The sequence below is a fragment of the Diabrotica virgifera genome, chromosome 1, assembly GCF_917563875.1.
Source record: "Diabrotica virgifera virgifera chromosome 1, PGI_DIABVI_V3a".
NCBI lineage: Eukaryota > Metazoa > Arthropoda > Insecta > Coleoptera > Chrysomelidae > Diabrotica > Diabrotica virgifera.
This window is the reverse complement of record NC_065443.1, coordinates 104844023-104863558: the sequence shown is the minus strand read 5'-3', so window position 1 is coordinate 104863558 and position 19536 is coordinate 104844023. Positions and strand designations below refer to the sequence as shown.

At 32.4% G+C, this 19536-nt stretch overlaps 2 protein-coding genes across 11 annotated transcripts in view; one reads left to right on the top strand and one right to left on the bottom strand.

Moving 5' to 3' along the window:
• LOC114325330 (probable beta-hexosaminidase fdl) overlaps positions 1–19536 on the top strand; it is a 430895-nt gene that overhangs the window by 171923 nt on the left and 239436 nt on the right. The gene's annotated exons all lie outside the window — the stretch shown is intronic.
• LOC114325334 (uncharacterized) overlaps positions 1–19536 on the bottom strand; it is a 134558-nt gene that overhangs the window by 32117 nt on the left and 82905 nt on the right. Inside the window, exon 4 of the mRNA XM_028273384.2 lies at positions 9656–9803. Within this exon, the coding sequence (XP_028129185.1) occupies positions 9656–9803 (148 nt within the window). The remainder of the gene's footprint in view (positions 1–9655; positions 9804–19536) is intronic.

Below are 19536 nucleotides of genomic sequence, written 5' to 3'. Positions count from 1 at the left end.
CCTCAAAAATGATTTTGTAGGATTTTTAAAGAGCTATAAGACTGTGTAAATTAAATTCCGTAACATGCCTTAGTTTTTAAATGGGGCGGGTTTAAAGGGCTCGAATAAGGGGGTGTTTGGTAATTAGAGGTTTTAAACAGCTATATCTGGCTAACTATTCACTGTAATGAAAATCTATGCACAGGGTAATTTTAGTCATTAAAAAAGCTACAATTTAGTAGTTTATAATTTTTTTCATATCTTCAGTATTTTCGGAGATATTTTGAAGTAAAAGGTGAAAAATACCAAATTGCAAAAAATCAATTTTTATTTAAACTCCAATTTTTCCAAAATTAGGCATTTTAAATAAGTCAAACTCCTTGAGTGTATTGATAATATAAATATAAAAGGAACTACAGAAGGGTTACGACCAATTTTGAATTAGGAAGGTAGTTAGGGGGTTGTTTTCACTAATTTTTTCGTAGAGAAAAGCAGGTACCGCCATTTTTTTGTAAGTCGCTTATATTTCATGCTAGAAACGTTTTATTATTATTTTTTAAAAAGTCTAATTGTATACTTGAAAAAATATTATTTAAGTTTTCCTCGAAAAATGCAAATTTTTCCCATTATTTGGCTTTGAATATTTCAAATTGTGCATTTGACGAAAAAAGCTAACCTTTAGCATGCCGTATCTCGGTTTGTATTGGTTTTAAAGATATTATAGGAAAAGAATTTGGTCTGTGTTACTAAAAGATACAATTTCGATATCTACAGTTTTTTTGATTAAATGCATATTTTTCGAGGTATTCTCAAAAACCCTCTAAAAAAGCCGATTTTTTCGTCGAAAAACTGTTATTTTCAAGCTCGAATAACTCGGAAAATATTAGTTTTACGAAGAAAATGTAAAAAACATTTTTTTCTTAGAATCACTTTTTACACCGAATTACATGGTTCAAATGTAATAAAAAATTCCCACCATCAAGATGGGGTGGCAACCACCCCCAAGGTTTTAGCCTATGATAGCGGCATGATATAGAAAATGATCCTTGGACTATTCCCTACCTTCTGTGAAAATTTCAAGTAAATCCATGCTGGACGAAACAATTGCGAGCCAAAATGCTTCATTTGCTCAATCGACTATTGAGGCCGACCGACCGGCTCTGTCCCGTCATACAGCTGACCGACTATAATAACTTTTATTTATATTTAATTTAGAATGTTTGTACCTATTTTCAGCCTTAGTAAATGGAAATAATTACCTTCGTAGGAAAGCAACTTTGATACCCTCTCAGTAACCCCTGTTCTACGTTTCGCTTGACCGACCGCAGTATGTTTCTCTACACACTCACAGTAATCAACTGTGAAAAATCTAGCTTTAGTAAATTCAAATAGATTTTTCAGCGCTGCCTCTTGGTCTATAATTACTAGTAATAAGCAGAGGCTAAATAAAATACAGGGCCGACAGATAAATCGATTTTGTAAATTAGGTAATCAGAGTGAGTCGACCTTTTTGGAAAGTTTAAGGTCAAATGGAAACGATATGAATTTTGGATACGTCTGTGCGTAGGTAAATAATGTCGTCAAAAAGTGAAACCTAACGATCTAGATGATTTATTAAATTAATAACGCTGGAATAAAAAGGACAAGAATGTCTATTTAGAGCAAGATTATATAATACGATTATATCACTTTGTACGAATTAAAAAAATGGATGTTCTTAAAAAGATTCTATATTCTATTATGAACTAGCACTCATAAGATAATGAAACGGCAAAGTTCTGCACGAATTATGTAAGATATATTGACGCTTCTATTTATAGACTGATAATGAAAGTGTTCCGAAATATTATTATTAGATTTTGGACACTACGAATCGTCAGATTTCTTTAAGAGCGTAGGCGCAAAATTTCGGTCGAATGCTTTTTAAATTCATCCATTTTTTTCGAATCATGAAAAAACTAATAAATATTTTTAAAAAATTTAAACGTAGAATAAAACATTACAATATTACCGAGGGCCGAAAGTCCCTTAGAATAAACATAAAATTTCTTTTTAATGATATATTTGAAATTAAAAATCACATTCAATTTTCTTTTCTTTTCACCCCTGTAACTTAAAATAAACAATACAATAAGTTTTCAGGGACTTTCGGCCCTAAGTAATAATGTAATACTCGTATATCATTCTGCGTTTAAATTTTTCAAAAATACTTATTAGTTCTTTCAGGATTCGAAAAAAATGAATGCATTATATGTTTGGTGTTTATTTATTGAAAATTTAAGAGGTTCCATCATGTTCAGAGATTCCGTTGAGCACGTCATGAACGAAACAGGCAGAAAAAAAGAAAAATCAAATAACCTAATTGAGCAAGATATTACGATTATATCACTTTGGACGAATTAAAAAAATGGAACAAATTAGACATTCTTAAAAAAAATCGTATTATGAAATGGCACTCATAGGTAATTAAATGACAAAGTTCTGCACGAATTATATAAGATATATTGAAGCTTCTATTTATAGACTGATAATGAAAGTGTTCAGGAATATTATTATTGGCTTTTATACAACAAGAATCAACAGATTTCTTAAATATATGTTTGCTGTTTATTTATGGAAAATTTAAGAGATTTCTAAACCCTTAAATAAATACATCATAACATTCAAAACAACCAATACACTGAGCTCTATTCTGTCTAAAACCAAATCAAACAATACACAGGAGTGATGAAATAATTCTTCTTCTTTAGGTGCCGTGATCGTGTTCAGACGTAGGCCGTCATCATGTTTACGAGTTTTTGAAACCTTCCTTTATCGGCTGCTGCGCGAAATAATTCTTCTACTGTGGAACCACACAATTGTCTAATATTACGCAACCATTAAAGTTTTTTCGACCAATCCATCTCTCTCCCTCCATCTTTTGTCATTACGATGACATAATCTCTTAGTAGTCGAGGCATTGAAGGATTGAAGTGTCGATTTTTTTGCATTAAGACGGATTTTAATGCGGATTGATGCGTTGGATTCGTGAGAATGTCAGGAAATTTTGTGAACTAATGTAATGAATAAGAAATCTCTAATTGCATTTGTGCATAAGAAAAATGCATTTCAAAAATGCATTTCGGTAAATAGTGGGAAAAATTGACTCAATTTTCTTACTCGAGGGTTTTTGGGGTCGCTGAAAACGAATATGAGGTCGACGAGAGTGTGCAAACTACCTGGTGCCTGCAGCGGGTGTAATAAACATCTTCCTCTGGAGTATTATGGTAATTTGTTAAATAATTGGTACAAACTTGTAACTCGGGGGTTTTTGGGGTCGCTGGAAATGAATATGAGGTCGGCGAGAGTGTGCAAAGTACCTGGTGCCTGTAGCGGGTGTAATAAACGTCTTTCTCTGGAGTATTATGGTAATTTATCATATAATTAGTTTAAACTCGTTACTCGGGGGTTTTTGGGGTAATTTATTTTCTTCGATGTAACTGTAGTGATCGAAAAGGGTGGTATTTTTATTATAAATAAACATAAATTTTTATTATTATAATATATTTATGGTTAAAAAAGTTCATTATACAAAATTTATCGTAATTTATCTTTAAAATTCATTTTCTTCATCATCATCATCTTCTTCTTCATTATTGCCTTCCTCTCTCGAGTCCAATGCAATATTTGTGCAATCAGAGCCTACATAATTTTTGCAGGCTGAATTACAAACTAATCCATGCTTCCTACACCCGCATGAGTTGCCGCAGTCTGACTTACAACTACAGAATATTAAATTTAAAATATTTGGAGGACCAGGTGGCTGAGTCATTCTAACTGGAATTAATACATTATTTTGTAATTCCCATCCCCAATCGGTTGGTTTCATGTTACTGTCCTCTTCATGCAGCCAAATTTGTGTTTGTAAATATACCCTTTTTAAATGCTGAGTAAATGCATCAACAGATGAAAGAATTTTTCCAATGACAATCTTTTTATTTTTGGCAATAGCCATTAAGTACATTCTGTATTTAGTAATTTTCTCTCAAGGCAAAACCACATCATCCACTTGCGACTTAATTCAAACTTCTTTAAATAATATGAAATTAGAATCTAGTCGTTGCGATATTTATTTTTAGTGACCCCAAAGACCCCCCGAGTAACAATTTTGGACCAATTATTTAACAGATTACCATAATAGTCTAGATGAAGACGTTTATCACACCTGCTGCAGGCACCAGGTAGTTTGAACACTCTCGCCGATCTCATATTCATTTTCAGCGACCCCCAAAAACCCTCCGGGTAATGAGTTTAAGCCAATTATATGATAAATTATCACAATACTCCAGAGGAAGACGTTTATTACACCCGCTGCAGGCACCACGTAGTCTGCAGACTCTCGCCGACCTCATATTCATTTTCAGCGACCCCAAAAACCCCCTAGTAATGAGTTTAAGCCAATTATATGATAAATTACCACAATACTCCAGAGGAAGACGTTTATTACACCCGCTGCAGGCACCAGGTAATTTGCACACTCTCGCCGACCTCATATTCGTTTTCAGCTACCCCAAAAACCCCCGAGTAAGAAAATTTAGTCAATTTTTCCCACTATTTACCCAAATGCATTTTTAAAATGCATTTTTCTTATGCACAAATGCAATTTGAGATTTCTTATTCATTACATTAGTTCACAAAATTTCCTGACATGCTCACGAATCCAACGCACCAAACTGCATTAAAATCCGTCTTACTGCGCCAAAAATCGACAGTAAGGCCTTTTTTTGTGCTTCAATGCCTTGACTATAGATAGTGGTCAGCATCCCATAAGTTTAAGTTTTAAATTTTTTCAGATCTTGTTAACCAATTTTATACTGTTATTGTTGTTGTTAGGTTATTGTTGATGACATTATCGCAAAAACCGAATTGTTTTGTTATGTCCTCGAAACTTTTATAATCAAAGTCGTAGTCACAGTCAATGGCAAATACAATTTTGCAGCAAACTTCCCAAAGAAAAAAGAAATAATTTTAAACTGCAAAAAACCAGAATTAAACTTTAGAATTAGATTCCATCTGTAAAACCACCAAACCATTGGACAGAGACGTAGACTATACAAGGTGTTTCAAAAAGGTAACACTGTCTCTAGGATAGGTAAAAAACTGAAAAATAATTGGGGTTAGCTTAGAGAAAAATTTTTTTAACGCCATCCGTTTCCAGATAGAGGGTGTTGAAGAAAAAAAATTAACATTTTTTACCACTTTTTTACTACTGTTATAGAACAGGCATCATACCAAAGAAATGGCTCTCCTCTACTTTTGTCACAATCCCGAAGACGAATAACGCCAGAGAGTGTTCAGACCACAGAACTATAGCATTGATGAGCCACACACTAAAAGTATTTTTAAAAATAATTCACAAAAGAATATTTAATAAATTAGAAGAGGACATAAGCGCTTCACAGTTTGGATTCAGAAGTGGACTGGGAACACGGGAAGCTTTGTTTGGTCTGAGTGTGTTAATGCAAAGATGTTTGGATGTAAACCCAGACCTCTACGTAGGTTTCATAGATTTTGAGAAGGCCTTCGATAAAGTCAGACACCAAAAGCTGTATGAAATCCTAAGAAGCAAAAACATCGACAGTCGCGACATTAACATCATATCCAGGTTGTACTGGGGACAAACAGCAAAAATCAAGGTTGATAATGAGTTAACCGAAGAAATTGAGATTCGTTGAGGTGCGTCAGGGTTGTGTGCTTTCTCCACTACTATTCAATATATTTATATAGCGAAACAATATGTCAGGAAGCGCTCCTAGAGCAAAACATTGGTATGAATATTAACGGGCAGTTAATTAACAATATACGATACGCTGATGACACGCTAATAGTAACAGATAACCTAGCAAATTTACAGTATTTGATGGAAAACATAAACAGTCATACCAATAAGTATGGTCTAAAACTAAACATCAAAAAGACTAAATTCATGATTGTAACAGAGAAGCTATACACCAATATGAATTTAACCATAAATTATCAGCCAGTTGAAAGAGTTACGTCCTACAAATATTTAGGGGTTTTCTTCACTGATACTAATGACCAGACAAGAGAAATCAAGAGGCGAATAGAGATAGCGAGACAATCGTTTGTCAAAATGAAAAAGTTCCTATGCAGCCGGGACATAAATATAAACTTAAGAACGAGAATGTTAAGGCGCTCCGTTCTGCTGTACGGCATGGAAGCTTGGACCCTGAAAAAGATAAACATCAAAAACATTGAGGCATTCGAGATGTGGTGTTACAGGAGAATGTGGAAAATACCATGGACAGAAAGAGTAACAAATCAAGATGTTTTGCTGAAGATGGGGAAGGAATGCGAAGTCATAAAAACCATACAAACAAAAAAACTGGAATATCTAGGCCCCATAATGAGAGGAGAAAAGTACCCTCTGCTCAGACTCGTAATCCAAGGAAAAATCTCGGGAAAGAGAAATGTGGAACGTAGGAGGATTTCCTGGTTGCGAAATTTAAGGGAGTGGTATGGGTGCAGTTCAATACAGTTGTTCAGAGCTGCAGCCAACAAAGTTAAGATTGCTGTGATGGTAGCCAACTTCCGATAGGAGACGGTACTGCAAGAAGGAGACTACTTTGCCGAAACTACTAGCAACATTGTAATGAAATTTGGTGGGCTTTAACAGGTAGTAATATTTGTGCGTTTTTTTTTACATAAAATTAAGAATTTTAGATTCATCATTGGCACGCATACCAGTACTGGTACGATTTTTTTTAAGAAAAGAAATAGTACGCCACTGAGATATTTTGAATTAAATTTTTTTGATTTCTGAATTTCTCGTTCAATTTGTGACAAAAAATCTATCTTCTCTTTGGTTCATACGACACGTTGTTTTTGTGCAAAAAAATAAAACATTTTAACCCCTACAAAGTATTCCAAAAAGTTTCTATACATTCATACAAAACTTTAGGCGTAGGAGCAAAGTCTTGGTGTGATGCTATTAAAATGCATTTGTTTTCGAATGCTGAGAAAAATAATAGTATTTTTGAAAAAATTATACGCATAATGAAAATTGCATTATTGCCGATGGCCGAAAGTCTCTCAAAACTTCTGTAATGTTTATTTTAATAAGTTACAGGGGTGAAAAAAAAAAGAGAAAATTTAGTGTAATTTTTAATTTCAAATATTTCATTCAAAAGAAACTTTTGTTTATTCTATAATAATAATAATATTAAATATTAAATAATGTAATCTTTCATTATGCGTTTAAGTTTTTCAAAAATATTTATTAGTTTTCTTGGGATTCGAAAAAAATAAATGCATTTAAATAGTATTGGACCAAGATTTTGCGCCTACTCCTTAATTCGAATGCTTTGTAAGCGTTAAGATATTTTATTTTTTGCATGAAAACAGCGCGTCGTATGAAAGAAAGGGAAGTTAGATTTTTTATCACAAAGTGCACCACGAATTCAAAAATGATTTCAGTGGCGTACTATTTTTTTTCTTTAAATAATTCAGACCATTACCCTCATGCGCGCCAATGATGAGTATAATACGCTTCAAATTAATAACGATTTGTTTTCTGCAACGCCTTGTATCTTGAAAACGGATGGCGTTACAAAAATTTATTACTAAACAAACCCCAATTATTTTTCAGTTTTTTACCTATCCTAGAGATGGTGTTACCTTTTTTTGAAACACCATGTATAAAATAAATATAAACAATAACTGTATAATTAATACCTATAGTCCAAGTAATGAAGCTTAAAATAGGACAAAACCTCGCAATTTTTACAGAATGGATCGATTTGCTTGAAAATTTGAGAATAAGTAGTGGATAGTCAAAAGATCAAAATCTATATCATGCCAAAAGGCGATTTTACCATAGGGGTGGTTGCCAACCCATCTCGGGGGTGGACATTTTTATTATATTTTGACCGCAAGAGTTGGTAAAAACATTCATTATAAGCCAAAAAACGTTCTATACATTTTTTTGATAAAATTAATAGTTTTCGATTTATTCGCTATCGAAAGTGTTAGTTTTACATCGAAATAATCAATGTTTTTAATCAGTTTTCTGCTAATAATTCAAAAAGTTTTCGTTTTATCAAAAACACTTTACTTAACAAAAATGTACCTTTTGAAAAAATAAACAAAACCGTGTTTTTTTCATTTTCTTTAAGGCCAATAGTAATCGCGCTGTACTTTATTATGTTGGCCCTTCTTCGTCAAATGCTAAATATTGTAGTTTCAAAGTCAAAGGACGGGAAAACTATGCATTTTTCGAGGATAGCTTGTTGAAAGTAATTAAAGTGCTTAAAAATATGTATCTCCAGAAATAAAAAAAATCTCTAGCTAAAAAATTAAGTGACTTATAATGAAAAGGGTGTCAGTCCCTGTTTTTCAACAAAAAAGTGATCGTAAACAACCCCCTAATCACCACCCTAATTAAAATTTGTCATTGACCTGATTTGGTTTTCTTGATTTATGTATTGTTAATAGGTTCTAGAAGTTTGATCGGCTTAGAATGATTAGTTTAAAAAAAATGAAGTTAAAAGCGAATAACGAGTTTTTGTAGTTAAAAAATTCCCTTTCCTTCAGAATAGAAAGATTAGCATCACAGATACAAAAAAATATTTAAATATGAAATTGTAGCTTATTTAATTCCCAAGAAATTGGTTTGCAAACTTTTTTTACGGCAAAAAATGAGTGAGCTCTTGACAATTAAAACTTGTAATATCATGCAAAATCCACCTTTACCAACTCTTTCAATACCATCTCTTTATGTGACTGAGTATTTTAAAAGGATTTGATGTTAATAGCCTTACAGATCTTGTAAAAACCTACAAAATTATTTTTTAACGATCTTTCTAAGATAAAAAATAAAAAAGTTACTGTTAAGAAATCAATATATTTTTTTGAAAAAAAAATGAGAAATCCAATTGGAAGCATAATAATGTAAGTTAGCGGTGTTTTTAGTCATTGGCATTATTTTTATTCTTCTTTATTTATGTATTATTAATAGATTCTAGAAGCTTGACTGGCTTAGAATGATTAGTTTTTAAAAAACTGAAGTTTAAAGCGAATAACGAATGTTTGCAATTTGGTAAAAAATGCCATTTTCCTTCAGAATAGAAAAACTAGCATTAGAGATACGAATAATGTTTAAATATGAAATTTTAGGTAATTTAATTCCCAAGAACTTGGTTTGATAAAATTTGTTCTATGGCAATAATTGAGTGAATCGTAAATGAGTATGTATATCGAAAAATATTGATTTTTTCGATATAAAACTAACACTTTCGATAGCGAATAAATCAAAAACTATTAAATTTATCAAAAAAATGTATAGAATATTTTTTGCTTAGAATTAATGTTTTTATTAACTTTTGCGGTCAAAATATAATAAAAAAATTTCCACCCACGAGATGGGGGGCAACCACCCCCATGGTAAAAGCGCCTGTCGGAATCATATAGATTTTGATCCATGGACTATCCACTACTTATTCTCAAATTTCCAAGCAAATTGATCTATTCTGTAAAAATTTCGAGGTGAAAAGCTTTGTTTCCTGGACTACTATAGTAAAATACATTTCTACTTGTTGGTGTATTTTGTAATCAATAAATATGTATTGCTGTATTTAAAACACATTTAGCGAAATTTATAATAAGAAGGAAAACTTACATTTTGGGCCGATTCCACTGTGTATATCTCCATAGACAAACCTGGATCTCTCCAATAATTGCCCAGATGAGGTTGTGCTTTCCTGTTTGTCTTATTGCAACAGTAGCACATCACAAATAGCACGAGGAGAATTCCACTAATCATTGCCCTAAAATTAGAATATATGTACACACAAGATAAATTATATCTTAGAACTATTAGATTATGGCATAGGTATCTCACTTCTTGGTATTTTTTTTTTGAACGACAAATAGCTGGTTTTATAGTTAAAAAAAGAATGTGTGTGTACTTTGTACGCACGTAAGAAGATATTCTTCTATTATATAGGTAATTTCAACGAAGTAGATATACTTAACAGGCTATTTGTATTTTATTTAAAAATTAAACTAACTTTCTTATCTACCACTTTCAAAATTTTTTATTAAAACAACCAAAAATAAAAAAAAATATGAATCGCCCAGGATTCGAACCCGCGTCATTCTAATCTCGGAGCTAACGCCCTAACAACTACACCAGCGAGGTCCTTCTAATTGACATGTAAGTTTCGGATATAGTTACACAACACGGCGACAAATAGTGTAAATATTTTATTATTTTACTACAGAGAAACACAAATCCAAAAAACAAGAATTATAATAAATAATACATTTACTAAAAACACTAATATATTCTTTTAATGACTTATTTGCACGGATACAGATACATAAACACCTATCTTGAAAGATTAGCAAGGAACTACATACTGTCTGTGTGCGCAGGCGCGCAGATTTATGTACAATTTTACCCTCAATCGAATCGCGCCTAAAGAAGAATATCTTCAAAAACTAATAAAGGTGATAATAATAAAGAGTTTATTTTAGAACGTGTAAAAATCGAAATACACGTTAAAAAACTGATATTGATCAAAAGATATATTAAAAAGAAAACAAGAAGTAAAACCACTTCTATGTAAAAGGTATATTTAATAAAATTTTAAAATTCCCAATTAATTAAATAAAATAGGTTCATTCAGAACGTGTTGAGTTCGTGTTGAGTTACTCAGATTGTTAGATGAAGAGGGAATAACGATACTCCAAAGATTTTTTAACCAAATCTATAAAAATGGAAAATTCCCTGTCCAATGGCTTTTATCTACCTTTATCCCTTTGCCAAAAAAGAACAACGCAACAAAGTGTCAAGACCACCGACTGATAAGTCTGATGGGCCATTCTTTAAAAATATTCCTCGAAGTTCTTCACTACAAAATCTCCACAAAATGCGATAAGGTTATTGGTTGCTGACAATTTGGATTTCGAAAAGGCCTGGGTACCAGGGAAGCACTATTTGCAACCCAAGTGCTAGCTCAGAACTGCTATGATCAAAGGAAAGATGTAATGATGTGCTTCATAGATTATGAAAAAGCCTTCGATCGAGTACAACATCATAAACTCGTGCATATACTAAAACAACTCGACATAGATCAAAAAGACATTCGTTGCATAGAAGGTCTTTACAGGAATCAAACAGCTGTCGTCAAGGTGGATAATGAAACAACGCAAGCTCAAAAAATTCTCAGAGGTGTAAGACAGGGATGCATTCTCTCCCCACTACTGTTCAATTTATATTCTGAAAGTATCTTCCAGGAAGCTCTTGAGGAATGCGAAAGCGGCATCAAAGTAAATGGTACCTGGGTTAATGATATACGATATGCGGATGACTCGGTCTTAATAGCAGACAATATAGAAGACCTCCAAAACTTTCTTAATAAAATTGGAGAGCATAGCGAGAACATGGGACTTAGCATCAACATAAAAAAGACGAAGTTCCTTATAATCAGCCGTCAATTATGTCAACATCAAAATGCAAGACTAGCATATAACAACCAAGATGTAGAGCGCGTAAAAAAGTACCTGGGAACCTGGCTATGTGAAGACTGAATGTCGGATATGGAAATTAAATGTCAGATAGAAAGGGCCAGAAGTGCCTTCATGAAATTCAGAAACGTCTTTACGAACTCTGACTTTGATCTAAACCTAAGACTAAGATTCACAAAATGCTATATATGGTCGGTGCTCCTATATGGCATGGAAGGATGGACTTTAAAAATAAACACAATGAATAAGCTAGAGCCATTTGAGATGTGGATCTATCGACGAATCCTTAAAGCTCCCTGGACCGCAATAATAACAAACGATAAAATCCTGAGAAGAATTGGTACAGAACGACAACTGCTATGCACAATTAAACAGAGAAAAACGGCATACCTGGGGCACCTAATTAGAAATGAAAGATACCAGTTTCTGCAAACCTTAATTAAAGGAAAGATCGAAGGAACAAGGGGAGTGGGCAGGAAGAAAATGTCATGGCTCCGTAATGTCAAACAATGGACAGGACTAAAAAACATAGGAGACCTAATACATACTGCAAGGGATAGAGAAAAATGGTCAAGCGAACATCCAATAGTGGATTGCATAAGAAGAAGAAGAAGAAGAAGAACGTTTTCGGACCTATCAGTCCATCATCAGTGAATTCGGGTATACTTGCTAACTAGCCCCAGAACCAAACAATGGTTGTACTTATAATTCAATCTACATTATAGTATTATGAAATTGGAAAGGCTAAACGCCGATGTTAAAAGAATACCTCCGGGAACATGGTAAGACTCTAAACGAGAACCCTAACAACCATCTTGGGCCAACGAGGTCTGCCAAGTGTCAAAAAAAGTCGACTTTTATTTGAGACATTTTTTCGAATTATGGATAGATGGCGCTATAATTGGAAAAAACGATTGTTGGAAATGGAAAATTAAATTAATAAAAGGAAACTTCCCACTAAGATGGAAACCTTAACTTTTTTTGGTATAAAAAACCAATCTTCACAACTCAACAAGTGCCCATAACGCTCGAATAACTACAAATTTAGCATACTTGCTTCCCCTACTATTATGTGTGCTATTTAATTGTCAATATATCTACTGATCTGTTCCGTTTCAGTAGATAAAAGGAAAATTATTCAAATATTATAAAATACAATTATAGTTATTTTCTAAAAATGGTTTCCATGGTAAAAGGTATATCTTCGAACATAAAAGATTCAGAAACGTCTTTACCATTTCTAATGAATGGCGAGATGCTCCTATTAAATATCACTATTCATTAGCAAAATTCTTAGATCAATGGCGCTTATAGTACTTAATCGATTACCGCTGAATAATGCCTAAAAGGAATTAGGGGAATCAAGTAAGAGTAATTTTCGCCGCCGATTTTCCGCTGACTAAAACTAGAACGAGGACGTTCGTCAATAACAAGGGTTCGTTAAACTGAAAAGTTCAAATATTAATATAGGCCAAAACTACTCCATCAACTTTTTTGGTAGTTGCCGAGGTTAATGACTCAAAAAACTTTTTCATGAATACAATGAAAAAATTAATGATTTTTAACAATTATAATGCGTAAAAATTAGAGGGGCCTGTATTGTCGCCTCCGTTAGCGAAATTATCCCGATTAGATTTTTTTGCACAAAGTTACTCAAAGAGAGTTCCTTATAATGACAAATCTACAGGGTGCCGGGAGGTGCCGCTTCTTTTTTTTTAAACAAAAATTTTTTTTAAACAAAAATAAAAAAATCAATATTGTCATTTCGAACAATTTTTTTAAATAATCTGAGACATTCTGAGCAAAAAAGATCTGTTATGATTTTTCTATAAAATTGATTGTTCTCGAGTTATACGCGATTTAAAATTTCAAAAATGCGAAAATTTTTCGCATTGAAAATGTGACCATTTTCAAGGCTTAATAACTCGATTAAAAATTATATTATGAAAGTCGGAAAGTGATCAAAGTAAAGTTTAAAACCCCTCCTTAAATGATCCTGAAGAAATTGTTGTCATTATTTTATTACAATGCTGTTATTTTTAATTATTAACAATTAGCATTATAGTCCAGTGTGTATCGTCGCTCCCGTTAGCTAAATTATTTCTTATAGATTTTTTGCACAAAGTTACTCAAAAAGAGGTCGTCCTTATAACAAATCCACAGGGTGGCAGGCGGTGCTGTGGTCGAAAAATTGTTTAAACAATTTTTTTTTACAAATTCACAAAAATAATTTTTTCACATTGAACAATTTTTTTTACATAATTTGGGTCATTCTGAGCAAAAAAGGTCTCCTATGATATTTCTCTAAAATTGATCGTTGTAGTATACGCGATAAGCTTATTTATTAAGTTTTGAAAATTGCTATTTTCGCATTTTTCAAATTTTAAATGGCATATAACTCGACAACAATCAATTTTAGGGAAAAATGACAAGAGACCTTTTTTGCCCAGAATGAGCCAAATTACCTAAAAAAAATTTGTTGAAGATGAAAATACCGATTTTTTGAATCTGTTAAAAAAAATTGTCCGACCGCGGCACATCCTCGCACCCTATGAATTTGTTATAAGGACCAATTTTTGAGTAAATTTGTGCAAAAGAATCTAATCGAAATAATTTCGCTAACGGGGGCAAGAATACAGCCTGAACTATAGCGCTAATTGTTAATAATTAAAAAAAAAAGAATGTGTGTGTACTTTGTACGCACGTAAGAAGATATTCTTCTATTATATAATAGGTAATTTAAACGAAGTAAATATACTTAAAAGGTTATTTGTACTTATTTTATTTAAAAATCAAACTAACTTTCTTATCTACCACTTTCAAAAAAGAAGAACATCTTCAAAAATTATATAATAATATACTTACAATCATAAAATCTATAAAAAAAATTAAAAAATAATAACTTGCTTGGGGCTTGAACCCACTTCACGTCTACCGCGCCGTACGAAAGTTGACGGCATTTCAAACTGCACCACATTCGCGTATACGTCATGTGGGAATATACACAAACTAAACGTTTACACCATAAATTTATATGAATTTAATAAAATTATTAGTTTGATTTTTGTCGAAATAAAATACAACAAAATATAGAGTAAGAAAACGATATAATAGATGAAGATTTGTAGAAAGTTTGTTCTTAATCAGATTATGTAAATTAAATCATTGCCTACTAATAGGTAACTACATTATTTTGTTTACATTTTCCAAATAGATAGGTATTGAAACTATTAGGTATTTCCAACTGAAACATTTAGAATTACGTACCTGCGGCTTTTCAAAACTATTTAAAAAGTCACTATAATTATAAATTTGATTTTACATGTGTCCACACATCAATAAAAACTAATATTATACAATATTTTTGTTTACTGATAACCTCCATATTGAACAATTATTGACAGATCATTTCAAAATTTCAACACCCAATCAGAGCCCGTATAACGATTAATACCATACTGTCGGTGTGCGCATGCGCGCGGATTAATCAAATTTTACCCTCAATCGATTCGCCGCTAAAGAAGAATATCTTCAAAAACAGCTGTGTAATAAAACAAGGACAACAATTTTTTCAGTAGCTTGAAGGAGGGGTCTTAAACTTTGATTTGGTCACTTTGTGACTTTCAGGGTAATAATTTTTAATTGAGTTATTAAGCCTTGAACATAGCCATTTTCGCATTTTTCAAATTTTAAATCGCGTATAACTCGACAAAAATCAATTTTAGAGAAAAATCACAAGAGACCTTTTTTGTTCCGAATAACCCAGATTATCTAACAAAAATTATTCGAAATATAAAATTATTTTTGTGAATTTGTTTTAAAATATCAATTTATGAAACAGTTCGTGAAGTATGCTTTTTGCGAACGCACGCGATGTTTAGAGCACGAGCGACAGCGGAGCGAGTGCTATACATCGTGTAAGTTCGCAAAAAGTATGTACTTCACGCACAGTTGCAATGAAAAGTGTTTCAGGTTTTTTGCCTGGCAAAATTCCTATGGTTATGTTTTTTGATAAGGCACTCTGTATATAAAACATAATTGTTTATATTACGTTATATATTATATTACATATGTAATGATACAGACATGCATATTTCAATTCTATTTTTATAAAGAAATTTCCTCGGATCAATACACCCTTATTTTCAGTATATGTATTAATAAGTTTTAGATTTCTCCCGCACAGCTCATGTTCTCATTAATAAACAGACATATTTCGTTGTTATACATCCCCTAAATAATTTAATGGGTAGGTAGGTATATTTGTGAAAGCTCCAGCGCTAGAAACAATTTATCATTTACCTCTATTTGCACTTGTCTAGTACATACAACTAAAAATGGATGACGCCAGTTATAATATACACATACACATAGTTTCAAAAGTTATGCACCACCCCTCGAATTCAAGGTATTTATAGTTTTAAAAATTCGTATTCTTCTTCTTCATGTGCCTTGTCTGTTCCAAACGTTGGCAATTAACATGGCTATTCTGACTTCGTTCACGGCAAATCTAAATAGTTCGGCACATGACAATCCGAACCATTTTTGCAAGGTTTCGAGCCACGAGTGTCTCCTCCTCTCTGGACCCCTTCTGCTGTCTATTTTCTCTTGGGTAATTAGCTGAAGTATTGTATATTTACTGTGCCTCATAACGGATTCCAAGTATTCCAACTTTCTTTCTTTATAGTTATTCCACTTTCTGTCTCCTTACCTATCCGACATAGTACCTCCTCGTTGGTCACGTGCTTGGTCCAGGATATACGTAATATACATCGGTAAGCTCACATTTCGAAGGCCTCTACTTTGTTCATTAATGTTGCCATGGACCACTCAACCGTATTCTTACTAAAGTCCGGATTATAAGCATTTTGCTTTGTTTTTTGTTTTTTTTGCTTATTATTAATATTTTTAGTAAAAATGCTTATTTTAAAAATATGTTGCTTATCTTTGTTTATTTTACTTCTTATGATAAACTCTTACTTTCATTTTTACATTGTTATACCTGTCCATGTAATAAACTAATATTTGTCTGCAGACAGCCCAAATTTATTATATTGTTGTAAAATACTTTTCATTCAGTATCGGTACATTTGTCTAAATTTAAATACGCACCAATCACATATGTAGATGTTTAACGAACTTTTTCTAGGTATAAAAAATATATGTATGTTGATAGAAGATATAGCTTTTTTCAAGAAAATTTTGAAAAACATATTATTGTTAATTGTTTTTATGCTAATGTTAATGTCCTTATTCATATTTATATCATTATATCCATATATACTTACAGATTTCTTTTTTCTTGAACCTTGCTTATTTCATAAAAACTTTGTTTATTCTTACGACATTTTTTGCTTATATAAGTACCTATTTTGACCTTTTTGTCTGCTTATATACTCCGAACTTTACATCACATATGTAATAGACCTTTTTTTATTTAACACACACCTTTTTTGGTTTTTTATTTTATTTAAATACCCATTTAGTTGATATTGTTTTGCTAAGGTGTGAACATTTGAAACATTTATTCTGGTAAAATGTGTGCAAACGTGATTTATAATGAATCGTAACTTAGTTTCTGAGCTGGACTGTACAAAAATTATCTCTTTATTTGAAGAAGACCATTCGCAGCAGTTCGTGGCGGAAAGAGTGGGTGTTTCTAGCGAGTGACGTCTCACGGATATGGAATAGGTTTCTGGGGACAAGTTCGATACAGAATAGAGCTCGCTCTGGTAGACTCTAAGTTACCAATGAGCATCAGAATGGGTGTATCAGAATTTCCATTCAAAGGAACTCTTCTATGTCTGTACCAGCCCTCCAGAGAGACTTCAGGCATGCTGCAGGAGTCAGAACATTGTTGGATACAATAGGAAGAAAAATTTTAAAGTCAGATTTGAGGAGTCGCCGACCAATAAGAGTTATGCGCCTCAGCTAAAACCTAGACATGTTTGGCACCATCTCCAATGGGGTCAAGAATGCATACAGCCCCCATAACAGTTTTGGAATCTTGTGCTTTTTTCAGACGAAACTAGAATCTGTTTAAATAGTGATAGCCGGCAAATTCGTGTTTGGCGAGAGCCAACAAGAGCTGCAGAACTATCACATGCCTGCCCATACTTCCATTCGCTGTTGGCAGTTTTATGTCTTGGGTAGATGTTACAGATGTTATGGCAGGTGGACGCAAGGAATTGGTGGTTATTGATGGTACTCTAATAGAAAAAAGGTACATTACACCGATTTTAGAACCTCATCTGAGATGATTGCGAGGAGCTGTGGGAGAAAATTTTGCATTTATGGATGATAACGCCCACCCACATTGTGCTCAAGCGGTTAATGACTATTTAGAGACAAAAGTTATTCACCGTTTGGAGTAGTTTGCGATGTCTTCAGACATAAACTCCATTGAACATGCATGGGATGTGCCTCCAAAGTTGTTAGTTTTGCATTAGAGATAGAACCCAGGCATGCATTATTGTCCCTGGTGAAAATACACGATAATAAAATTGTTAATATATTTTAATTAAGAATAAATTTTTTGGTTTTTACGTTTTTATTTAATAAAAAAAAAACAGTGGATATCCTTTTTAAAACAAAAAATATCTGTCAACTTTATGTTATTTTTTACAAATTATTCAGAAAGAATAAATTTACAAGTTGTTTCAGAAAAAGGTAGCACGGTCTCTGGAATAGGTAAAAACTGAAATAGAGTCTACTTAGTAAAAAATTTTTGTAACGTTATCCGTTTTCAAGAGACAGGGCGTCAAAAAAGTAAAAAATTTCACATTTTTTACGATTTTGCCGAAACTACTTGCAACATTGTAAATCAATTTGGTGAGTTTTAAGAGGTAGTTATTGTGCATGTTTTGACAAACAATCAAGAATTTTATATTCATCATTGGCGCGCATACGGGTAATGGTATGAATTTTTTAAAGAAAAAAAAATAATACTCAACTGAGATATATGTCAAATTGAAAATAACTTTTGAATTTCTCGTCAACTTGTTACAAAAATTCTGTTTCCGTTTTTTCACTACGATGCGCCGTTTTAATGGAAAAAATAAAACATCTTACCTCTAACATAGTATTCGCAATAATTTTCACACATTTATAATATAAAACTTGTGTATAATTTTGTTTTTCTTCAAAGACCTGTAGGATATTGAACACGAATGGCGTTACAAAAATTGTTTATTAACTAAACCCCAATTATTTTAAAGTTTTTTCCAGACCTATAGAGGTGTTACTTTTTTTGAAACACCCTGTAGAAACTTATTTCGAATACTGTGTAAAGATTAAGATGTTTTATTTTTTGCATGAAAATGGCGTGTCCTAGGAAAAAAAGGAAAAAGATTTTTTGCCATAAATTGAACAAAAAATTCAAAAATTATTTTTAATTTGAAATATCTCAGTGTCATACTATTTTTTTTTCTTTAAAAAATTCAGATCATTACCCGTATGCGAGCCAATAACGAATATAAAATTCTTTATAGAATGTTAAAAAAAGCACAATAACTATCTCTTAAAACTCCAAAATAAAATTTCATTACAATGTTTCTAGTAGTCTCTGCAAAATCGTAAAAAATGTGTAATTTTTTAATTTTTTTAACGCCCTGTATATTGAAAACGGATGGCGTTCCAAAAATTTTTAACTAAGCAAACCCCAATTATTTTTCAGTTTTTTACCTATAAAAATTTATTTACCCAATGGTGAAAATTTTGGGTGATGCATAACTTTTGAAACTATGTGTATATATTTAATGGATGTCATTTGCAGCATAGGAACACTTCGCAATTCGTTCATTACAGACCTAATAAGTTTTCAAGAAACTCTTTGTTTCGCCTGATGAATTATTTAGAAATCGACATTTATCATTTTCAGACAGTGCTCCATTTCCAGTTTCTTCTTAGGAGATGGTGACAAGTTGGATATTTTCGTGAAGAGAAAACTTAATAATTAAATTAGGATCAAGTTAACTTGGTAGGACAGACATATACTTTAAGACTTATAACTGAGTGTCATATTACAAA